Source organism: Melanaphis sacchari, unplaced genomic scaffold (assembly GCF_002803265.2).
Source record: "Melanaphis sacchari strain LSU unplaced genomic scaffold, SCAv2.0 Contig0_pilon_pilon, whole genome shotgun sequence".
Taxonomy (NCBI): Eukaryota; Metazoa; Arthropoda; class Insecta; order Hemiptera; family Aphididae; genus Melanaphis; species Melanaphis sacchari.
Genome location: NW_020270366.1, coordinates 5,581,904 through 5,609,207, shown reverse-complemented (window position 1 = coordinate 5,609,207; position 27,304 = coordinate 5,581,904). Strand labels below are relative to the sequence as shown.

Genomic DNA, 27,304 nt, shown 5'->3' with positions numbered 1-27,304 from the left:
TATTTACAGTTTATAATTTATTGATTGACGTATAATGTTTATTATATTCACCCAATAATTTCCTTTTAAATGTCAACAATACTGATGTTAAATATTTAATATTGTAATACCTTATGTTTACAGAAAAATAAAATAAACAAATAGGTAGGTATGTATATATATATATATATATTTATATTAAATTATTATTTATAATAAATAAATTATAATAGGTTTGACAAATTAAAATAAATACATACATTTTCTGATCGAGAGTTCGTCCTGGTATCAAAACGTCACTGCTGGTTTTATTTTACTTATCTTTAGTGGCGTTTTAAAACCAGGACTAACGTACACAATAATAAATTAAATTCTTACAGGCTATTTTTTAATATTAAGGAAACATAATGAATAAAAAATTACACTAACTTAAACGTATATAATTTTACTTTCTATAGGACGCAGACGATAGGGTACTCTTTCGTGTGACAGACGACGCGTTTGAGCATTTCGTTGCTGATAAACACTTGCGAATCTGCTTACAGTAAAACGTCTAAGTCTATTGACTTGTCCCCATAAATATAATCGAACACTGTTTGTTCGATAGTATCATCCTCCAAGTATTGTGAACTTCTCATAGATCGTTCAGATGTCACCATGTTGTCTTCGCCGAATTCTTCTGTGTTGTAACGATCTCTGATGTCCTTCATTATACACGACTCTAATTTTTTATGCTGTATTATCAAACATAATAATATTATTTGGTATAACTGTAATATAACTATTATTTTTTATAGACCATTGACGTACTTTATAACATTTGAAAAAGAACATTGGCCGCACCAATTCTTTAGCAAACTTGTCTTTCCTCTCATCCGGTACACACATCTGTTAGCATATACAAATATGATTATGAAACGTTAAGTAACATACCATAAAGATACACATTCGAAGATAATGCACACTATGTACGATATTTAATGCAAGTAAAACAAATATTAAATGTTAAAAAATGTTATAATACAAAATATATTGTTTTTAATTAATAAATATTCCTATTATACGTAATTAGATATAAATGTATGTATAGTTGAAAAATTATTCAGAACATATTAAGAGACTTCCACAATAACATTATTGCTCTAGTAAGTTTCAATATTATTGTCTATACTTATATATGACTACATTTTTGATTATCTACATTATTATATGAAAGAAAAGGAACTGAAAAACCAAGGATAACTCTTAGCGAGGGAAGAATTTAAAAGTGTTCTAATTAAATTTGAATAACTAAAACGTAAGCTTAAATAACAGTTTTACATTATAATATATACAGTAAATATTAATGAGTAATATATAATCGTTTCACGAAAAGCACATTACCGAAAACTTTTTGCAGTATGTTATACCATCGACCATATCTTGTTTAAGTTCTTCGGCGATCGGTAACCTCATCACCCTATCGTTCATATTTTCATAGTCTGGTTCCATGTTTTGGTTGAGCTGTTTACAAAATGTCATGTTTAAACCAAGTATTATCTTAGAAAATACAAAAAAATTAGTCCTATTTATTTTTGATTTTAAAAACTAAATAACAACTAAAAATTCTTTGTATTTCCCAAAGGTAGTGTCCACCTTGTTCACCATAGAAGAATGATCAACAAAATAAATATCCACAGCAATACATTAATAGACACTTACATAACCAAGTTCCTGCATAACGCACGTGACGTTTCGAATCTTGCCGGTCATTTTGGCAGCCATCGTGTCCATTTGGTTGCGGACGTCAAAACTTCCGACTCTCTGCAAACGCAAAATCATCTAATTAATTTTGTGAGGAGTCTAAGAAGTATAAGTTGGTATAACAGTTTTGAAATACCAGGGCGGATCGCCGTATTTACTTTACTCAGTAGAGATTATCTTCGTCCGAAATAAAAATTTATTTTATATATTTTAGAATATAAATTGAAAAGACCTAACTTATAGGTACTTACATAGTTACATCATTATAAATATTATTTGGTAGATAACATTCGCCAGTTTAACTAATACATTAAGACAATGCTTATCTAAATTATTGGCTCTTTAAGAAAAACTTCTAATGTTATAAGTACCTACATACATACTAATCTACAACTATCTCTAGTCTTTTATACATAGGTGCAAATATATTGTGTTAGTGGTTACCATTTTTTAATTAATTTTATCAACATGACACTAAGCATTTTTAATAGCGGCTATGGTGTCATTATTGTAAGAAGAACGCGATCGCAATTTTTTTACAGGATCCGGACAAATGTGATGGCAAGACCATCGCTTATCGTAAGATTATTTTAGTGCCGTCCCGTTATTCATTTAATGTATAAATCAGCTGCGTTTATCATTATTTGATGTGTATGCAAAGACTTCTCCGATATGACTTAACGGCTTCCGCCTTTGTCACACGTTTTGTCAGAGCTCATTACCTTACAGAGCCGAACTGCTGATAGATTGTCTCCTCTTACACGGGTGTACAAGACATAACAGTTGATTGTATTAAACTTTGCTCATTTTATGTTCATATTTTTGCTACTATATTTTATATTCATGAGCAAAACACATTTTCTCTCAAACTCAATTACCTACAGCCCGAGGGAAGATCTATTTCGTTTTTATGATATTTGTGTATAGGCATTTATTAGGAACATTTACTATGTATATCTACGCGTAGTAAAAGGTAAACAATATAATGTCATTGATGATAGATTTTGTTAACTTGATTAGTAATTATTATTATAAATACAGTAATATTTAACATGCATGCATAGTCATTTTAAATTTCCTGACCTAGTTTAAAAGTTGATAAATTAGTTTATCAGATCAGCGAAAAGAGCTTTATGGGTAAATAGCAGCCAGCAGGTTAAGTATAGATATCTACGGGCTACTCGACCTAGATCAAAACTGAAGTCTATATCCTGTCATGCCAACTTTTTTTCTAAAACTAGTTCTTCTATATTATAATCAAGTGTCCACCCGGCATAATCACATTAGAAATACGTTCGCCATACGGTACGGGACATTCTAAACGCATGGGTACCGCGATGTACCATTATTAATTTATTCTGTATATCTATAACGATAATAATACAAACGTGCGTACGATACCACCATTAACTTGTTAACCTACTACGTCGTGTCTGATATATATCTAAATATCTTTAGTACATACGTATGTTTGGCCCGTAACCATTTCATAATAATAATAATTTACCGTAGACTGTTTGTAGCGATGTCTATAGTGTCCGTCTTTTATATTATTATTTATTGTGTACGGTGGACTGGTCATGTTTTGCATTTTATACCGCGAGTGTCGTATGCGATTGTGTGTAATATGGGAGACTTGGTTTGTTTTTTTTCCGTCGTGCGACTATGTATAGGTAAAAGGGTAGGTATATTGAAACGCGCGCGATGCTTCTAGTCACGTTTCCAGTAGTAATTTTTTTTATTATTTAAACGGCATCCGGAAATTATTCAACCGCAATCCAGTAAATGTGCGTGTATTATAATATTATACTATTATCGTTTCATTGTGCATATGTTTGATGTAAGTAGACAACAGTGTTAAGAAAGACGAAGGCATACAGAGACACTGAGAATACCTATATAAAGCGTGCATAAAATATATACCTACCTATACTGGCTATACTATGTACTTCTCAACCAAGGACATTACGAGAATTTTTTTTAATCGAGGGAGAGATTAACAATTTTCAAATATACACTTATATTATATTATTATTTAGTTTTTAAAACCTTAGCATTGGTGAATTATAAATAAGCATCGGAAAATGTACTACTAATAGTGCGTAAAATGATGCACTGTACAAGGGTAATATTATGCCATATGTAGGTTTATCGCCTAACTATATTATGTATATGGAGTCGTAAGAATCAACACATCACTATAGACAATAATAATACGCACGCATACATTGTAGTTTATACGTTATATATTATGTTACTTAAACATGTACACGGCATAAATCTATTTTATACATAATTAACGATGCCTATATTATCTTATGTTTATATAATAACGGTAGAGTTTGCGTTGGCGTGTGCGTGTGTGTATTCCAATATCGTTCGTAATAAATCCGCCGAGCGCAAAACGGTCGCATCGCATATAACATTTACACACATATATATTTATAAATTAATGATGTACACTGAGTGATTCTTTTATCGAATAAAATTCATTATTTCAAAACCTATTAACATTTCGTAAATATTTCTGTTATACACTCGTAATATTTACAGTTAAAATAAAACAAAATTAAAAAATAACTTGTATATTTATGTATATAAAAATGTATTTTTGTAATTTACTCTATACGATCATGATTTATACGATTTATTATCATGTTTATATATAATATTCGTATAGTCGTATTGGTAATTATATTATATATATATACACGTATTATGAGGTAAAATTCGTCTAAGAAAATAATAGCTATAAAAATGTGACAATAATAATAATATAGTGTACCTATATAGATTAATATAATATGATATTTATGAATATTATAAATTATTTAAATGCGTATAAATCATTAAAACACATTTTATAATTAAGCTTCTGAAATTGTATGCGAAAAACCCTAACCAAATGGATTTAAGAGCACCTTAATTTTTGTTATAGTGATATTGCTTTCATAATCTTTTTGACATGTCTATAAACGTCTTGCCAGGTATAACCGTCACTTACCAAATGTACAAAATATATCGTTTATCAAGTACCTAGTTAAGTATTATTAGGTATGTCAAAAAACGATGGGGTTTTATAAATTTACTAACACAATTTATATTAATTAACAGACTATTGAAATTAAAGTAATTCAAAATATTAATCTCCTGAAATTATGTAGAAGATGGTTTTAATAGGTTATTGTAATTTTCCGAAGCACCTCTGAATTTAATCTTTAATTATTTATTTAAAGTTTTCTACTTTATTTTATTTATGTTTTTAAATTAATATCTTTAAAGTTTAGTCTATAATTAAGGAATAATTAAAAAAAATAAAATCACATGAAGCAATGTTAGATGCGAACTGGGTGGAGTTGAATAATCATTTCTTGGCCAAAGATTCACGAACTAAATAAGCGGAATGCTTAAGTGCATTGTACGACAAATATATTATCATTATTCACCCTTATATTATTTGTTTGACAATTAAATATATGATATAATTGAATAATTCCAATACTTTTGAATATACATCGTATATATATATATATACATACAGATATATACAGGTACTCATTTAAAATTATAATATATTAGAACATGTATTTATTAAGAGTTATAGTCTCGTACATTTGTCGTATCTATGCAGTAAAAAGGTCATTCGCCCAGCTTAAATATGAATTGTCTCCAAACGAAGCGTATAAAAATAATTGTGTTTTGTACTATAGCTGTCTAAGTGATCATGTAATTCGTTCAGCTTATCCTTATATTTATTAGTTTAGTACCTACATTATATCCTTTCGGATAACGTGATTGTTATTGAAACACTACACGCATGATCGGCAACTGGGCAACACGATGGTCAATTTGTATATTTTTTTTCTATGTAATTCGTTTATTATTTATATGTTATAAGTGAATTGTGAATTTTTGATGAAATCGTATGTTAAAAAAAAATATAGGTCAAAATAAAAATGAATTAATTTGGTCATCTTACATCTATTTAGTACCTGTAAATTATAATAACCGTTTTTAAAAGTTGGGTCCAAAAAATAAGCGAAGTAGGAAAAAGGTTTTGAATACATACATCTTCATACATACATATATATAATATATAGCAATAATGGTTTATAATATTGTTTTTATAAAATTGTATTTTATATTTTGTATTACACGCTTGAATTATTCGACTGAGTAAACATTGACTTACACAAGTAATCAAAAAAATACTGGAAACTTCAATGTAAAAAAATTAGAAAAATATATGAATATTTTTTCCGTGGATAAATCTATAATTTTACTATTTTTATAAGTATATTACATGAATAATATAAAATAAATATGGCCAAGTGTGATATTTTTATAAGATATTTATAAGTTATGAAAGTTAAAGCTTAAAAAACTTATTTGTGATAGGTATTATAATTTTGTATATTAAATATTAATTATGAAATAAACAAATTATTAACCATTGTTAATTAATATAATAGAACTACTGATTTGCTTACTGCAATTAAAATTTTAATAATATATCATCATTTTTAGGTTAGTATTAAAGGACGAAGATAAAATATATAAATGTACCTACACCTAATATGTGTTGATAAATTAAAAATTAAATCCAGTTCATTTTAACTTTAAAATCATTAAATATAAATATAATAACTATTAAAGTCGTACAACTGTATAGATAGCATATAATTATAAAATTGTTTAAACACTTTCAGTTTTTTATAACGTCTATGCTCTGGAAATGTCACTCCAATGTAAGTTATGACAATATAATATATAGGCTATTAAACTATAACTTATACGTATTTTATAAGTAGGTGCATACTGCATAGTACCTCATATTGTGTAAAAGTAACTTCATAACAAAATGAGACTGCTTAGTAAAATGGTAATGGTAAATCACTGAACTGTAACTAATTAAAGAAATATTTTTATATTAAGTTGAAGCAAATTATCCAAATATAGTATTTCGTAAATTTTAACGAATTAAATGGTACACCCTATAACGTGTATCGCAAGTTTAAGGTTTGTAAGTATAAACACAATACATATTATTCAAATAACCTTTAAACCCTATAGTATCGATAAAAGTAGCATTAGTAGTTTACTTTATGGGTTTTCTGCAAGTTTCACGGTTAAAATTTGCATCTAATACACGCATAGAAGAATTTATCGAAGAAAAATCGTATACACTAGAATTTGTATAGATTGTTTACTGAAATATATTACATAAGTGAGGAAAATAAATGCGAAAAAGCGTGTATAAGTACTTGATATAATGTAAAATAAACTACTATGAATTTATTATATTATATTTTTAAATCCGTTAGTACAACCATATAAAGGGTAAAAATATTTTTTTTACAGACACATTACTGGGTATGTTATTGCCTCAAGTTGGTTAATGAAGAAATACAATTGGAATTTATAGCCCTCGGTCTCGTATAGGTGTAGACTTGAAGAAACGAAATTTGGTTAAAATTGTAAACACTATATTATAATAGTCAAATAAGCCCCTCGTATTTTCTTCTAAATTTTATTTTTTTAATGCCTGGAATAACAGTATAGAATTACGGACTCAACTGAGTAAGAATTTAACCGATAAACATACGAGTATTTAACTGTAATAATCATCCAATTGAGATCTGATTAATTGAGAGTAAGTATAACTGCAGTCTATCGGTGGTGTGACATTGTTCCTATCCTCTTGGTCCATTTATTGACTGCACGTATTTACATACTCGGTGATTATTTAATCGCAAACTATATAGGTACGTATAATATCTTATAAAATACTTTTCAGCGTTGTTTTAATTGTTATTTTCGAACGTTAAGGAATCTATTACACAAAATAATGATTTATTTTAGTAATTTTTTTTTAAATTTTATTAGGTACCAATAATTATTCTTTAAATTTAAAAATCCCTAGTTTACTTATAATTGTCTAAATATTATAAAATTTTCGGAGCACGGTGTAAAATAATCATTCTATTTAAATAACACATAATATATGCCGGACCCTATATTATTATCATCACCGCCGAACTTACCGAAGTCCGATGTGTGGGGAAGAATGGTTGATAATACGGTTGGTACATTTGCCCAGCAGCCATCATAGGATACGGTCCGGGATAGGACTGTTGCGCGACAGAAGGTATTTTCGGCAGATACATGTCGTTGACAGGGTTTGATGCCGTGTTGGGTGGATAGAATAGAGCGTTGGTCATGTACGACGGCTGTTGGTCCAAAAACGGCGATGACGGTCCCAACGTCCACGGTTTGATGTACGGCTGTTGCGGTTGCTGTTGCGGTTGTGGTTGGAGATGCGAAGCTGTTGCCGTAGATGCCGATTGCGGGTACGTCTGATGAGAAGACTGTTGCTGCTAAAACACACCATGCGAGACGTATATATTAGTAACAAAACTATTCATACAATTTATGCAATCTACAATATCTAGTATAATAATAATATATAGTGGTTTTATAAAATATGGTACACAGCCACACAGGTGGTAATATGGTGTACAGTTTTATAAAATCACACATAAACCGTAGAAACGCTCTATAATAAAATATTATGTGTGCTAATGACGGTTCTAAAACCGTTTTGTTTTATCTCTTTGAACAATGTGACGCATGCGCGTGTAAAACTAGTAGTTACTAAATACTAACTACCTAGTACTTATTAACTCGCGGTCAATAAAATATACTTATTAGTTATTACTTTAGTATAGGTATAGGTATACTTTATTATAAGCGTACATTAACCGAGTGCGTGCAAGCAATTTGCTATTAAGCAAATTTAGTGAAGGGGGAAGGTTCCATTTGCGTTCAAAATTCTGCTGTTAAAATTCAAAAGTTTTCCAAGTACAAAATACGACACCATATATGACAGGTGTATATTTTTTCAGTTCACGGGCAAATCGGCGTCGAGGAATATGTTTGCCAAATTTAGTGCCAATCGGTTCAGTAATTTCCAAGTCTATTAGCAAGGGAATTAACATCCGTTTATGTATATACATAAATAGGATGTAGCTGTTTAAACAGCTAAATTTAGATTAAATCATTAACCATGATAGGGTGCCGCAATGTCATCGCTTCAGAAACTGCGGAGACTATTGGGTAGAAGAGAATACTGCGAGCTGCAGACGTTTTCATGATTAACCCGTTACCGTTTCATTAAAAGCTGTGTGTCGGGGAGAGGCTATTATCGCGTCCGAGTGAAAAAATAAATAAAATTCCACCGAGAGACGTTAGCCGCCCGCCAAGTTCGACTTGCCGTTATCGCACAATACGAATCGTTTAAAACACGACCGAGGTTTGCACAGGTAATCGTCTTGCAGATCGATATGCGAAAAGGAAACGAACCCGGTGCGGCGTTTCATGGGACCCTGGTACGAATCGAGCGGTGTCGCTGAGGTGACACATACTGTATACGGAAATTATTATTTTTCCCGCGTGGAAGGGATGCGTCCGGGCGTGCTCATGCGCGGGAATGTGCGATGCTGATGACGACACCGACGGCACGGCGGCAGGACGCTACGTTTACACAATAATGTTATGACGTGTGAGCACTAAGCACAGTGAGTACGGCTAATAAGAGCGCGATTAGTAAAATATAATATACAGTGTCACGTTTTTTATTATTTTTTTAAAACAAAACTCTTTACGTGCCCGGCTTTGATATCAATCGATACGAGCCATTGAATCAATAACAGGCGGAACACGTGAGCGCTCTAATTTTCCCAAATATGATCGCGAGTTTTTTGATTTTTAAATTTTTTAGAGAATTTATTAATAGCGATATTATTGTATTGTTGTTAAATATTATTGTTTTCGCGATGCGATTTAAAAGTCAAAAATAAAGAACGAAATTGAATTACATTCGTAATATCTATTTCCCATTTGACACTCCGTCGATTGGCGAAATCCTGTACACAGGCATTCCAAATTATTGTTGTGTTTATATTAAAATAACGAAGCTAAACGCAAAAGGAAATAATATTACTATGTTACTATTCATATTAACTTCAGATATTTTTGCTTATAGTTTTTTATTTTACTTGTTAACTATAATTTTCCAGTTACCTATTCAATTCGAATATCACATTGTATACACCTTTAGATAAACCGAAATTCGTTGACTTTATTAACACAAACATCATGCTGATCACTACAGATGTAGGTATGACTATAGTAAATAATCTCAATAAATTAAATTAAATTTTTTTACGATTCCTTATATGCCAATAATTAAAACTTATGGAAAAAGTATTTATACGAATAAAAAGTTATGGTGGGCATATAGCTGGCCTAGCTAAGCTGGGTAAGGTGCAAAACAATATAACATACACTATACAGCTAATGTTTGCAGTTGTAGGTACATTCTTTTAAACAATTTTTTAAATAAAATTTATTTTATGATGTATTATTATTTTAAATATTGTAAATAAAATAGAATAAAGTAATTTAGCTCAAGTTAATTTTTACACCTACTCGATTAATAATTAAACGTATTACATTTAACAGTTTGCTTATTAAATACCAAAAATTTTCTAGGATAGATGCAATAGTTATTTAAATTATATTAATTTAATGATAGTTAACATATAATTTGTAATATTAAATTACCTGTATACTTACTTTATTACACCATTAAATGTATGTTTCATAAGTGGTCTACGTTATACGTTGTATTTTATTTATAAGTTAATTTATGTAAATTATTTAAAAAAAAAAAAATGTAAATATTTTCTTTGTTGACTGTTTTAATATTGAATTTCATTTATTTAAAATATAATAAACCATAATTTATTATTGTTACGTGAGACAGTACAAAATGAACATCATTAAAATAAATTACAACTATTTAGTACAATAATTGACTAGTAAATATAACGATTGAAAGTCGATATTGACCTAATAATAATTTCGTATGGAAACATTTAATATTTTAATCTATTATGGTTGCATACGTATAATATAGCTTACTAGCTTTAATTTTGTATTGGATTTATTTAATAGTTGTTAGCTGATATTAAATATTTTAGATTTTTTTTCAAGAATTTTTATACAATAGGTACTCAGCAATGGATAAATTATGGATAAGGTGATATGACGATTGATAAGTTAATGACTATTTTTTACATAACTGACAAAAATATGCAATTGAATATTTTATAAATATTTAAATAAGGTATAAAAATAAAGAAACACGCAACTCCATTTAAAATAATTCCAGTAGACAGTATCTACTCAAATTTTTAATTGTATACTTCAAGAAAGAATATTATTTTTAAATTGTATTCTGCTTTCTGCATATATGCAGTATATTAAAATAACAAATATTAAACTAACGCTTAGTTTTTTTTCACGTATTTAAAGTTAAGTACTTCAAAAGTAACTACAGCAATTCTCTAGCAATTTAACTTTTTTTATTTTTATTTCTACTCGTATAAGACATTAAATTGAAATTAAAAACAAATATAATCGTGTAAAAAATAAAATAGATATTTTTCCAAATACTGAACAAAGGACTCAAGTTAATATATAATATCACTTAAGAAACACAAACGTTGTCTAACAAAGAGATTATCTTCGTTAAAAAAAATTCCCCATACGTACATGAAGTATATTATATATAATGTCTTATGAATTATCTGGATCTTAGAGACTATCATATATTATAAGTAATTATCTATTTAGATCTTTACTTTTTTTTTAAATTGTATTTACTATTGCTCATTGTATGGTTTTAAAATGACAACTAAATATTATTTTAGTCATCGTCTTTCATTTTTTTTTTTTTTACATTAAGTTCAACCACAGAGGTTTGTTTTATAATTATACTGTTTAAACATAATACAGCAAATTTGTGTTTTACAGAATTAATTTTATGATGTTGACTTTAATATTAGAGTTAATTAACCCGTTATAAGACTTTAAAGCATGAATAATATCTAATAGGTACTTCATAGGGTTTTATTAATATTTTAATTTTAAAGTGAGTTATAAGTTTATAACTTTATGCAAAATATTCCATACTCAGAATTTTCATGACATCTTGTTTATATTTTATATTTATTAAGTAAAATAAATATTGATAATTTCCGAAGAAACGCTATAAATAATATTACCATTAAATACGATATTTCAATTTTTATGCAAGTTATGTAAAATATAACATTTTAGAAAATTATCATTAAATTACTAAAAATTATTATATATAGTATAATATATGATATTTAGGTGATGTATAATATATTCTCGAATTTTCGAATAACAAGTTATTTTTATCTTTGTAATGATTATTATTTTGAAATTATTTCTGTACGTTTGTTGCTTGCATACGTTTTTTATCATGCGTAACGACTTCCTGTAAATTTGTCATAACACATTATGTCCACTGAGTCCTTAATGTCCGAACTCAAAAATAATAAAACTATGAAACACATTTTTAATATAAAATAATTATTAATTATATACACATACGTATATCTATATAATTACGCGATACATCATTAAATTTGAATTTTATTAATTGTTTTTATTTTTGTCTTTATTACCGATATAATCTTAATGTAACTCGTGTTTCATTTAACGTTATATCTATGTTTGAAAAATGATTTATTAGAATGTAAAATAAATTCTAAATAAAAAAGATATGATGGTATAAAGCATTTTTTTTATAACTAGTAATGTTATAGATAATAGGTCTCTTTTCTAATGTACTTAACTATTAAAATTACTATTAATTATTTAAATTAGACTTTTTTCTGTTTTAAACTTATATGATTTTATTTTATTTTTTCAACAACTTTCACTTTAAAAAAAAAAAACCATTTTTTTTAATACTATTAACATGAAATATTGATAATTCAATTACAATTTAAAAAAACATTATATTATATTTGACATGACTAAGTTATACTGCTGTAGCTCTTAAAATGTATTATTATTGCCCAATGTTTACTTTTGTAGATTAGCCTACAATTAGTATAGACTTTGAATGAATATTAAAGAATAAAATTGGGCACTTGATTATTCATTTGAGTGGCATATATTTAAATTTAATTATATTGAAAATGTAACCTTAAAATAATTAGAGGTTACTTAAAAAGTATAACAATGAAATTAATTGCGAATTACGTGTCTAATGATTGTTATAAATATTATTGTGTCACATGCGCCGATGATCGAATTAGAATACAAACTATTGTTGTTACTCGCGATCTCGTCGACCGAATTATTTTTTGTCGTCCATAACGGACAAGCAAAATTCAATTACGAATTTCAACGGTAAGCGAAACTACAATGAAACTGCTGCGTGTTTAATTGAGAAATAGTATGTTTCAGGATAAGGTTATACGTATTCGCCTAAGAATCGGTCAAACCGAAATTTGGTTGGAAAACCATGGCTATGTACATAGGTGTACTTACTGTAACGGTATGAACATGTTTTTACCTGTTCCGAGGAACCATCGACTGTCGAAAAACTGAACATACAAAGGTCGACTAAAGGTGGTCATCGAATCATTCGAATCAAAAATATTCGAGAAGTCGGAAACGTGCACGAGGTCTTTGGACATGGACACTGACGACTAACGAGTTGTTATTTTATATGACAGTCAAAAATTCGGTACCAAGTTCAGCTTAGAAATAATTAAGACGGGTCCTTGCAAGGGTAGTTTTGTGTGACTATACCGTTACGCCATTGTACGGATGTTGAATATTAGACGGTGAGCGAAGTAGTCCGGATCGACGTGGCACAACGGGTGAACCGATAATCACCAGGACGAGTCAATGACGTACGATCATCTGGTGCTTTCTTTATATAATGACTTTTAATGTCATTTTTTTTTTAAACCTCTAACTTTATCGGTAACTACAGCTATTAACTGTGGTTTATTTGTTACGGTAGGTTTGTGGATCATGTTTAGTTTTATGTAGGACATGGTTTTGTTGCCAAGAACCCAGGTGGTCACCCATTCGAGAGCTAACAACGTTGGACAGTACTTAACCGCAGCAATAATCATTGACTACGCATCCAAACATTACGTAACACTGCAGTTGTAATGTGAATGTTGGTTCTCAACTTTCGCGTTATTTTTTTTAAGTCAAGATAACATAATAATGTTTTGAAGATGATTGAATCGTTATAAATTATTTGTGTAATAACTTAGATGAGATAGAAAATAATTAATAGTATTGTACTATTTATAAATATTATATTTTTTTAACTAAGAAAGATAACTTTGAGTTGATATTACACACGAAAGGAATTTAAATTTGTAGGTTAATTAATTTTTTTGGTGTTGATTATTTTATTTTTTATTTTTTAAGAAAAATATCATTACTCACCAAGTGCTTGTTATATCCGGCGAGAATGGCTTGCTGAAGTTTTGTTATGTCAATACCACTAGGCTGCGCCTTGCTGTAAGGCGTTTGCTCTTCTTGTGGCTTGGCCTGGTGCTGGTTCTGCTGATGGTGCGTACTGCTAAATTCATGTATACTCGACGGCGCTGCAGCCAGTTTTAAAGAGCCTATGTTGGGTGTCGGTACACTCATGGGCATGTTGCCGTTGCACTTAGCTGTAGCGATTTTCATTTCCTTTCGCACTTCTTTTACCACTTCTGGTCCGAAACAGTTTTCGTATACCTGACGATATAATATAATACACGTGCATGAATCGGTGTGATTATTAAAAGGCAATAGTATTATTATATTGTTATAATATATTGTCACGTTTTCTTTGTATTTTTATGAGAACGATAATGACATTTTAAGTCTACATCATTTTTGGTTGTAAACGTATTGTGGGTACTCTATTTTTAAGTTATACAGAAGTTCTATTTTAAAAATAATATTTATATTTATTATACAACTCAAATTTGGAAGAAAAATATCATTACTCAAATGTCTTTTGATTAGTTCTATGCAGATTGCAGATTTATCAGTGCGTTCAGTACCTACTCCTGTGTGATATTTTATAGATAATTGATATGTATCTATTTAACGATATTAAAACATTAAAAAATCTTACGTAAGATAGATTACTCGGTTTACTCATTTGCCACTTTTATTGAGCATATATTCATGTATGTTTATAATGTACATATTAATAATTATAGGCGCTTAACGTACCGTAAAAACGGTTTAAATATTTTTTTTTTGTTTTAGAAAAAAAAATGAATAAATATAAATAATTATATTTGACTCAGGGTTTGTTTGGGAGTTCCAATTATATTATTATTTACTTAGTAATGAAAACACAATTGATTAATATCTATTTGTATTTGTTGATAAGTATCCATTATGGCATGGCTTGTGAGATATATGATGATGGACATCGGAGTGTGAATAATTATTTTTAATTTTTGGTACTTAAGTAACAAATAGAGCCATTTTGATGAATGGAGTGAGTTTTTGATTGAATATAATTGACAAAAATCACAAAAAAATAAGAACATTTTATTATTCTAATAAATTTTTAAATTTTATTATTGTGTTGTAATTACTGCAAGCATTTAATCTTTTTTTTCCATAATTATATATAATTAATTAAAATTTGAATTCCAATAAAATATATAATAATGAGTAATGACTATAGAAATACATTGTAGGTGTATTTGGCAAACAAGTATTTATCGTTTTATCACATAGTATTATTCAAAGTTGGGTACTTTGATATTACTTATAGGTATACAATAGCTAAATAGCCTATAGACCGGTTATAATAACGATCGAACAATTTAAAAAATAATAATTTTTATCAAACATAAAATAATTACCCGGTAAAATATTTTTATAATTTACCCTAGCATATTTATCGTTTATGTTATTAAAAAAAAAATAGCATAAATAATATTTAATTTATTTTACCTCACTGTTAAAACTGTAATAGTTATAATAATAATAATTATTATTTACGAGTCGGCAAATATTTTATTTTATACTTATATTTATGTTCATTAACATTATAATATTACACGGCTTCGTGCCTATGTAAGTATATAACACACATATATAAAACGAATATTGATACGTTATGGGTTTCAGTAATAAATAATTATTAATTTCAGAACGATATTTATATAAATTTAACTTCTTGTAAATAATAGTTTATTATAACCAGGAATACTGGAATAAATGGTTGTTAGAGCTATGGAATTTTAACGTTCGTTTATAAAGTTGGATTGCTATGAACTAATGTACAGGTAATAATGTATTGATATTTTATATTTTTATACGTCATATTTTACGACTTAATAGTATTCGGCAATTATTTCAATTATTTAACTTCACATTTTAAGCAGACAACCGTACAGCATTTACAGTAAAACATAAATACATACAGTTGTTTTGACGGCACAGCCAATGGCAGTGTCAGTATGTCACACGTGTGAAATACTTATAAGAAAAAATATTATTCGTCGAACAATATAAAAATAATAATTGCTCGTTTAATGTGTAGATTCTGGAAGTAATTTTTTTTTTACGTCTACCACTGTTTTAATCGTAGGTCATTTGCAAAACAAATTTAATAATATTTCATATATATATATGAGAGTATGTGTGTATGTCATACCTTCATCATGGCGTATTTTTTTATGAACTTATCATCGCCGGATGTGAATGCCAAGTTCCCGTTTATGCATAGCACGCTAATAAGCGCAACAATCTGGAACACGTTCATAGTAGTACTCTGGAAAACAAATAAAAAACTATTGTTATTCTCGTGTATTATCTCATAATGCGTTGTAAGCGCACTATTGTTTCAACTCATCATGGAGTAAGATCACAACGTGTTCAAAAATAATTAATTTACTGATACTGTATAATACACGATTTGTAATTGTGTAAAGCGTGCAAATATCTCACTGCTCTTATAACTGTAAAAACTACGATATTTGATTTAATTTTAAGTACCGTAATTACTATTTTTTATTTAGACGAGCGGACTGTCTTTTGTGCACATAATTCAATTTGCTTGTGTTAATTTAGTAATTAAAATATTTGCAGGAATACTTATTGTATTATACAATGTGTCATGAGAGAAAAGATACCTATGGCTATAACTACGTGCGTTTTATCTTCTACTGCACTAGAATGCGTGTAGGTACTGTGAACGGACAGTGGACAAATGGTGGAAAAATGTCTTAATTGTTTGATGATTAAATAATTACGCGTGAGTAAACTAGAAGGGGGTTGTAGTGACTTCCCCCGATTCCCCCTTAATCTCATCTCTGAGTACATGAAATTTGAAAGTTTTTTATGTAAATTTTCGACTCGTATGTAGGTGTAAATTTGAATGTCTTTGGTTAAATAATTTAGCATAAATATCTACAATAAAACTACTATATTATAAATGCGGTGATGATGAAAAAAAATGTTTAAATACTTATTACCAATAAGTAATAACTCATATTATAATAGGAACATACGTCTTTCTCCCGCGCTATAGTATCACTATAATAATAATTATAATAATCCGTGATCATTTGCAAAAAACCGTTCGATTTGCATAATATAATAAATACATATTATATTAGGCACGAAAATCGCGAAATATTAAACTGTATATTATATTATTATAATATTATTTTAATAACGTGTTATGCGTCTGTTTGTCATTTTCACTGTTTCCCGTTATATTATATACCTATAAATTCAGATCACAATGCGCTGTGACAATCAGCATTGAAATTAAGACGCGGCAAAAAGTTAACATAATAATAATATAGAACGATAATTTACAACGCGGTCGCATGAATCACGTTGCGGTGTTACGGTAGTGAACATTTTCGCCAAAGATTTATCTCAGCGGTGACCATCATGTACTGCACCTATATATTATACGGTAATGTCGGTAGCATTTATTTTATTATTGATTATCTTATTTTTCTTTCAGACGTAATACATAATATACGTCATATTTGAGCTTCTGTTCGCAAACACATGTTGATAAGAACTATAATGAGCGGCTTTCATTTATATAAATTAAAACCTGCGTTTATATTAAGTAATAATTAATCAAAGTTTTTACAGGAAAATACCAGCCTTAGTACTAAATTACACTTTACAGATGATATTTTTTGTACCCAGCTGTCACCCTAATAAATATTTTTGTCGAATCGAATAATAAATTTTCTTGATTTCGTTATTCGTCGGGGGTTGGTTTGTATCTCAAGTGATATTTTTTTTCTCGTGAACATAATTATTGCATCTTAGGGATGTTACGTTCTCGAGGACATATTATTATGTCTTATCGCGGTATTTGGTGTTTGTTAAAATATACAATAATAATATGTCATATTATACGCATTACAACAGTTAATATTATTATAAATTGTTGTACTATTTTGTATGCACGCCACCGTGTATTTCGCACAATTTTCGCGAAACCAACACTGCTTGGATGGGACCCTGGTATTCGTTTGAGCCGCGAGTGACACAACGCTCGTGACCGGAGGGACACGACCGTCCGTCACGCATAGGTCAGGGTCGCCGATCGCCGGGCAAACGGCGCGTAACGTCGGCGGTGCACGTCGTCGGGCAGGTCGCGTGGCCGATCATTTTTCGTACCTACCAAATATTTACCCGGCGGCGCCGCACGCGCGATTCCGTCGTCGAATAATTATTATAATAAATACAATTATTATTACCGTCGGTATTATCAACACAAACGATCATCGCACACGCGCTATAGGCGCCTGTAATATTGCTAAAATAATAGTTATTATCCAGTAACAGTCGGGTACGTCGTTTCCCCTCCCGAAAATTTCGCACACAACTGACACGAGCAGTCCTCCTGCACTAGGAACAATTTTATCGACTCGTAGAGGCATTGCTTGAAGTATAATAATAGATTTTAAAACGCGATTTTAGACTTTATTTTATAAGTGTTAGAAGGATGTTTAAAGGTGTACGAATATAATACAATATTGTTACGTCGATTGTTAATATCGTGCGCGGCGGTCGGTCGTCATACATCTCTACGAAATATTAAATTTAAAAAAAAAATAATACGATTATCTACACTACGCGTGTACAATTTTTCTATAAATACGTTCCGTGCTTTCAGTGTTATCGTTTTTAAGTAAAACTATCGGTAACATAATTTATAATTTATAATGCATAATATAGAATTTAATGACGATACATCGTAATCCCAGTAAATCTCCTCGTTTTTACACATTCTTTATCAATATTTTGTGTAGATAATAGGTAATACGTAACGATTTTAAAATAATTATCAGTCGTTCGATCAAAACCGACGAGAGTGCAACGTAGTATTGAGGCCTAATGAAGTACTTGCCTCGAGCCTAGAAAAAATTAACTAGAAAAATAGATATGGTTATACGGTAAGATATTCAAATGCCCATCACGTAGGTACAACAATAATGTACAGTTTATATAGTATACCATAATTAATATGAAAAAAAGTATAAAATAAAAACGTTACCATGTAGCAAAAATTTTTTCACCACCACCACTACAACCGCTGGTGTCGTTTTATTAACTCTTCAGTAAAGTAAAACCCAATCACGCGTTACGTTTTCCAAAAGATTAAGTGCACAAAATGATGATACATATCGAAACGTGGTTATAATTTATTCAGGTGTATAATATAATGTTAATTGTTAAAGTATATGTGAAGATCACCGTGGAATCGTCGGTTAAAACTTATTCGCTATCGCCGATGACCGCGATTTCATTATGTTCTGCTGCGGTTGGCATAATAATATTATTATTATATACTATTATCATAATACACCGCTAGGTATGCGTCTCGCGATACCGCAAACCCCGAACACAGGAGTTAACTTTAAAATGGACATGCGTCAGTTTTGTTTGTTTTTCGATGGAAGTACGTGCCGTTATTATTACAGTTTCACGTGTACCTACGGATATGCATTTGAATAGTTTCGAAATTATAGGTACCTATCTAATATCTATAATATTATGTACTTATTGTAGAACATATTATTATTATTGGTTTTAGTTACAGATTATGGGTAAATGATGTGCTGTTACTGTGTTAGTGTATACATTTTGAATTACAACAATAATTATTATATTTATGTCCATAATATACATAGGTTTTATTTCTTGACTCCAAAAGCGCACATAGGTAGTGTTCAATTTCAGCGGTAAGGAGAAGGGGGAGATTATTTTGTTCTTCAAGAGTAATAAAAAAAAGTAACTATTTGTTAAATTTTAATACGGAACAATAAAAAAGCTTTGATATACGTAGGTACAAGACATATACCTGATAGATAGCTAGGTGGCTGTTTGAGTCAGGAGTAATCTATTTATTGTTAAAAATATTTGTATATTTTGTATTAATACTACGGTTTAATCGGTAGGGTAAAATTGATTGTAAAATGAAGTATACGGCGTATTATTTATGGATGTATACATCTAGATTCTTAGAAATCAACGATGGTATTTTTTCTATTCATATTATGATTATATCAAAACGCGTAACATATTTCTGTCAATCTAGATATCTATTTCAATATATATATATATATATATATATATAAATATACTACTGCTCTATACATTTTATTTGTTGTACAAGTAATATATTTATTTGTGTGTGTTAATATATATTATATATAATAGTATAGGAATATCGTTTTTCAACAGTGTTGTAAATTTATATCTAATATTAAAAATAATAATACAATTAGTGTGACACCTTTTATTTCTTATGTTGTTTTTTTCTGATATGTATTCAAAAAGAGGCAATGCGAATCTGATGTAATTATAACAAAAAATAACAATGATAAATAGTATTAAACATTTTACGTTTTTATTCGGTTGAATGATTTGTGAATTATATGGTACTATAACGCTTCATAATAATTTTATACTATCTGTACAACGATTTAAAAAAAAATCTGTCCTACCTATTTATAATTATAAAAGTGTCTTCCATAATCAACGCCTCAACGTGTTTGTTATTTTATTCGAAAAACTGAACTTCGTTGTTAGTTCCATTTTAATTTATAAACTGTTTTAATAATTGTTATAATCAGTTAACAATTCATGTTTCTTTATGTCATGTCTTTAATATCTATTCTATATAGGCAAATCGTATATTAGATTAGTTTTTCAACATGTTTAGTAGACTAGTGTAATATAATACGTATGACTAGCTATATAATATAGATCATCATTATTATTATTTTAGTTTATAAATTTATTAAACCTGCATTGGTACTACTCGTAATAGTTTTTTCGTTTTTACTCTTTTTTTTCTGTTTTCAATAGGATTAAAATGTATAACAAATGATAATTTCGAGAATAAATAAGTAAAATGCATGCCACTTATCGAATAAGACGTGCTGCTTAAGTTATTCTTGACATATATTTCTAAATCGTTTGTAGACCACCCAGAATAATTCAGATGAGTAGCATTATTATACTGTGCAGTGTACGCATATTTATATTGTACTTGTAATATGTATGAAGTATTATGGACACTATTAGACAGCCTCATTGTTAAAGTGAACATATGAGAATTTATTATCCTATACAATATGATTCTGATAAACATATATCATGTTTCTTATTTTATTTATCATGTAGAATATATAATAGCCATTCGTTCAACTTAAATTGTTTAAAAGTTTCATTACTCTATAAGATGTAGTAAATATTATAATTATATTTATAATCTCGTTCAGTATAGTGTTGATAATGTAATATTCTTTAAAAACGAAATTGCTCTAGTTGTGTTAAATAATAACTTTGAATAAATACAATATATTTAATACAGATTGAGAGTACACTAAAACATAAGAATAATTAATAAACTATTAAATTGTATAGCATAGGACAAAGGGCTTACGATATAAATATAGATATTAAAGATATAATTTTTTAAATAGCAAATTATATTATTATATTGGTATTAACGTGAAAACAAAATGCTCTATAATAAAATAACCGACTATCAAATTTTAGTAAGTAGATGTTAAATTATTTAAAACTAATCTCATTATAAGTCATGTCTACAGATTTTTTGACATAAAATTAAATGGCTCAGGTAGTGAATAATAACATTTTTAAGTTTGAAATGATGTTTAGGTACTATGTTGTCTTTATTAGCGTTTAAGTATAACCGTATCGCTAAACAGAAATGTTATTATTTTATTAATGATTCAAAGAGTGTCTGTAGAAATTATGAAAGAACCTCATAATTATGATTTTAGAACATAAGTGATAAATAAAATAAAACGTGTGACATTTTTAAGTAATCGCGTAGTCATGTCTAAGTATGTATAGGTAGGTAGTACGTTTTCACACATTAAACTCATGCTATAATAATTTAATCGTATCTGTTTCCGTTATGTGAACAGATCATGCAGTATGTCGGACAAAAGAAACATGTTATTATAATATTATGTTGTGATGGAAATTTGACATGTATGAATCACTTGATTGAGATTGTTACGCTTGGAATACCTGACCACACCTGATATCATTATATATTAATTTGAATTATAAATAGGCATATATGTTCGTCAATGTTCATCAGGTCTGCACATTCTGAATACAATGATTTATAAAGGTATACATTTTTGTGATCTATTTTGATTGCTAGTCGTCTTATACGAGTATACATTTCATTACTAATTTACACTTTATCAGTTCTGTAAATAATGTAAAAGACAATAGTTGTGAACATTAATTACAACTAATACAATCAATTAGTGGCTCTAGCGGTCCACGACGACCTCATGTTTACTCGTAATGGTTAGGTGTTCTCGCTGCATCGGTAAAACAAACACATTGTGTGTATTTAAATACACACGGAAGTAAACAAATAAAACTCGGTCAAATTTAATGTTAAAAATAAAAATGTCGTCATAACGGTATAAAATATCAATAGTATCCTAATGATTTCTACGTAATTCAGTCTTCAGATAAATTCCTGATTTTAGTTATCAATAGTCTCTACTGTCTATTGATATAACTATGGCTTATTTTTATATAGTTCGATTTTATTTATTTTACTTGCTTATATAAATTCAAAAGTTTTTGTCCCCGGTATTCATTTTTCTCCTAATCGAACATTATTCAAACGATCTTTTTCACGTAGATCTCGTTAAATTGATTACATTTTGTATTCAGTGACAATATTAATTATTTGCTTTGTACAAAACGTAATAGAACTTATAAGAAAAAATAATTTTTAAATAAAAAAAAAAGCTATATTATATGACTGTAAACAATGTCAATATAAATATCTTGAAGATAAATTTTAAGATGATTAATTTTATTTTACCTGAGAAAAGATTAGGTTTTTACTATTAACTATATGTTCGATTTGTAAGAACATATAGTTATATTTTTTATTTTAATATAAATAAAAATATATATAAGTGTATATAAATAAATATAGTATATATAAATATATATAAGTATCATTGAGTATATTGTACATATTATATACTCAATAGTAGCACTTAAATTACAAAAGTAATAAACGTTAAAAAAATAGTTTAGTTTTTGTATAAACTATAAACAATACTTATAAGAAAATCTTTATTTTTCTCAATTTCAGAAAGTATCCATACATTTTACGCAGCTAACAGTAAAATAAAAAAGTTGAAAAATAAAATTAAATTATATGAGTAATGATTTGCTGATCTTTAGAACTGCAGAAGAATACCAGATGAACTCTTACGCAAGCACACTATGTGATGCAAGTATGTATGTATGTATGTTATGTAAAAAATAAAAATGATAATAATATGAAATAAATACTTACGCGAAGGAATTGAAGATTTTGCTAGTCAGACTTGCCCTCGGGGAAAAATAAAGAAACGATCGAATCTATCCCGCGGAAAACCGATTGCTCGACTCGAGCTGTAAATATACCGACTGTAAATATTTATTTTATATTTTCACAGTTAATGCTGCCGTAAAACTATGTATATCGTGACGATTTATCGGACCAGCGATACACAGCACTGTAGCGTGTTCAGTGGACGGACGGACGGATGAACTGTAGGTATATATCCTCGGGATCGGCCGCCGCCGTTGCTGCCTCCGCCACTGCCGACGACGAAGACGATTACGTAGTCGGAGAGGGGCAGCGATAGTGTATAGGTACTGGAAAATTGTAAAGACAGTCGTGTGTACGCCTAGAATATTATATGAATTCGTTAATTTCGTTTTCGGGGTTGGCAGTTTTGTGTTTAACTTTAGGTATGATGGCGTTTTCGACAGTTAATCGGACGTAGGTATACGATGGATTTCATTTTTAATAATCTCCCTTCACTTATTTTCACTAAATTTATATACGTCTATAGTGGAGCTTATCTTATACCTACTTATAAACGTGATTAATTCACGTCATCTCTAGGTTGGATTTCAGCCTTCTATCCCCCCCCTCCTCTCAATTGAAGTTATAAGATAAATGTTTTTGAAATAAAAGTGTACCTATGTAGTATGTACTGGTACTCTACTTATAGCTACAAACATTTTCCTGCGCGATTTGCTGATTAGATAATAATTAGGGATGGGCCGATACCACTTATTATTGATATCCGATACACCGAGACATGCTGCCGATATAAAACCGATACCCAATAATATATGGAAATCTTAAAACAACATTTTTGGAAAAAAATACCTAAGCCGATACCATCAATCGATATATTATAATAAAACCGATACCCGATAACACAAATATTACCTAGAAAAGTAAAAACATTGATTATTTAATGGTAATAAATGATTATTTAATAGTTATCATATGTTTATTTTTATTTCAGTCTTTAATATTTTAAAACTATATCACGATATGTATTAAGCATTAAGCTATAACAAATTTAAAAATTATCATAATTATGAATAAAAAATATGAAATAACAATAAACATAAATAAACCTTCACAATAATTTTTTGTTAATAAATATAAAAATATAAAATAATAGAAATTAATAATGTTAAATAATAATTTACAACAAATAATATTTGTAATTTGTACAGTTAATAAAAGTATTTGATATTGTACTGTACGTATTATGCACTTGTAAATTGATACTATTAATAGATTATTTTTTTTTGGTATCGGTCACAGATATATAAAAATTTTGTATTTTTATATATCTGTGGTATCGGTTTAGAAAAAAAACCGATAGCACTGATACTCGCGATATCTAGTATCAGTTCTAGTATTGGCCCATCCCTGATAATAATAAACGAATCTTTTGCCAATCATGTACATAGAGGGAACAACTAGGAGTAAATACATTGCCATATCATGTGTCAAATTTTAGAGAACCATCAAGTATTCACCTGATCCCATCTAACGATCAAGATATAAGTAAGTGGTGCTTAGGTAAGTATATTTTGTTAAAAAAACTTGTTGATTTTTAGTATTCATTTAAATACCCTAAAGCTAATATCGTCAAAACAAAAACTTTAAACGTTTGTAAAAAGATTTTGCGTACACGTATTTTCGATATTTTTAAATTTCCGTAAGAATTATAACTTAAAACTAAACCTCCTATTGTGTTTCACTAATTCATTATTAATAAAACATTTTGTTTAATAGATTATATGTTTGAAATATTAAAACTATTTTAAATGTATTATTATTGATAATGTCACTATATTTTTACAAAATATATTCAGTAGCTTGTTATTATTATTCTTGTTAAATAGGGATCAGTTACAGTCTTACAGATGATAGAAATAAAATATTTCCCCAAGCCGCATAAGTCTAAATGCGTTACACTGGTTGGTAATAGAGATCATAATCAATTATAAATTTACAATATTATTATGCACCGGATGCAATACGATGGATTGTATGAACATCGCTCCGTTGATGAAGATTATTTTACTCATTATCGTAACAGAAATTTTGTGTGCGCCCATATTTTACGTTCGTTGTGTCGTGTATTCTTGAGTGAACTATATAATATCGTGTTTTTGCTGTAGCTATAAAATTTGATTTTATTGTATATGGCATTTAATATATACTCTCTCGTGACGAGTATAATTACGTTTATATATTATTGTTTCACCTATATATATATATATATATATATATATAATGCTTCCTTCCGTTCATCTTTCGTATCTATTATTTTTTCGCATCGGCTCGGTCATTTTTTTTTTTTTTTTACATTTTTTTAATGAACATAAGAAAATCACGCTGTGTCGTGATCTCGTATATTCACGTTGACCCAGTGACGACGACGACGATGACGACGACGGTGGTGCGGTACATGAGGCTTATAATAAGACGCCGCCAATAATGTATTATCTACGCGTAAGTATTTGTCATAATATGGCATCGGTGGTAAACGCACTAACGCGTTTATATCGTCGTTTTTTTAAAATAATTATTGTATATACTCTTGTGATGATCTAAATTCCAATTCTCTTTTTCTTCGCGTAGTACGTCGGGGGCTATACATACATAATAATATGACGCGTTATACACCTCAAACTTTCTTATAACGTTATTGTTAACCGTAAATCGCTAAACAATCACACTAGTATTCGACCACCCGATGATTATAACGCATTAAATGGGCCAGTGGTGCAACTAAACATTTTTTCAGTGGAAGGACGAGGGGGAGTCTATACTTAATTTGAAGTGCGGTACGTTATGAAACGGTCTTCATGTGAAATCAACGTAAAATCGTTAATAGTTCCTAGTATTATTTTCTAGATTAAATAAATATAAATAGTTGATAAATTATTTGATACGGTTTAAGGGGGTGGTAGGTAAATCGAATCGAAGTAGTTACCTTCGTGGCTTCGTAGCACCGCTAATATGGGTATAATACACAGGTCACTGAAATACTATGTTGAACAGAATGTGCACTATAACATGTGTGTAAATCCTTGTAAATAGTATATACTTTTTAAAGTGCAAATGTATTCTAATAAATTTAATGGTAACATAATTATAATTATAATAATATATTATATAAAATACACATTATATTAGTGCTATTTTATACATAAAAATATAAATAAATAGTTCAGCAAGTTGTATTTTAAAATTTTTTTTTATTTAGGTAACAATAAATATGATTATTGATTTGTATCAATATTATAAGTTATTTACTCGCTTATTTATGTGTGGAAGACAAAATAAACAAAATTTTTATTTTGTAAAAAGGATAATATTATTTAATTTTATCTGAAATAATAGGTACTATTAGGTTTTTGTTTTTTTTTTTTTATATAAATAACAAATAATCCTTGACAGAATAATATTGAATTCATCCATACAATTTTTGTAATATGTTTTAAACGTTTTTTTTTTTTTTTGTTGAATACATATACTTGTAAGTAAATATGAATTAAATAATAATGATACATTTATAATTATTTATGATAGTTTATACTTTATATTGAACTAATACATCTAATTCCGATTCTTGAGGAATGATAATGTATTAACAATTGGAAATTACGGGCCAAATGTTTTAAATATGCCAATAAATCTTAAATAAACAAATCTTTTATAGGTATAATCAATATACATATCATAAATAATTATTAATACAATTATTAATTTAATTTATATTGATGTACCTAA

At 28.7% G+C, this 27,304-nt stretch overlaps 1 protein-coding gene across 3 annotated transcripts; it reads right to left on the bottom strand.

Annotated features, from left to right (window-relative positions):
* Positions 1–191: 191 nt before the first annotated feature.
* On the bottom strand, positions 192–23,746 carry LOC112592796. 3 transcript variants are annotated; one of them, XM_025336961.1, is made up of 8 exons: positions 23,504–23,746; positions 16,304–16,420; positions 14,077–14,373; positions 7,767–8,096; positions 1,681–1,782; positions 1,363–1,482; positions 790–867; positions 192–713 (listed from the first exon to the last, which is right to left on the bottom strand). In XM_025336961.1, the coding sequence occupies exons 2-8, from the start codon at positions 16,409–16,411 to the stop codon at positions 519–521; spliced, it is 1,230 nt and encodes a 409-aa protein (XP_025192746.1). In that variant the 5' UTR covers positions 16,412–16,420; positions 23,504–23,746; the 3' UTR covers positions 192–518. The 3 variants fall into 3 exon arrangements, with proteins under 3 accessions (XP_025192746.1, XP_025192740.1, XP_025192734.1); XM_025336949.1 differs by having other exon boundaries at positions 519–713; positions 7,767–8,099; XM_025336955.1 differs by lacking the exon at positions 23,504–23,746 and having other exon boundaries at positions 7,767–8,099; positions 16,304–16,411.
* Between the last annotated feature and the right edge of the window lie 3,558 nt (positions 23,747–27,304).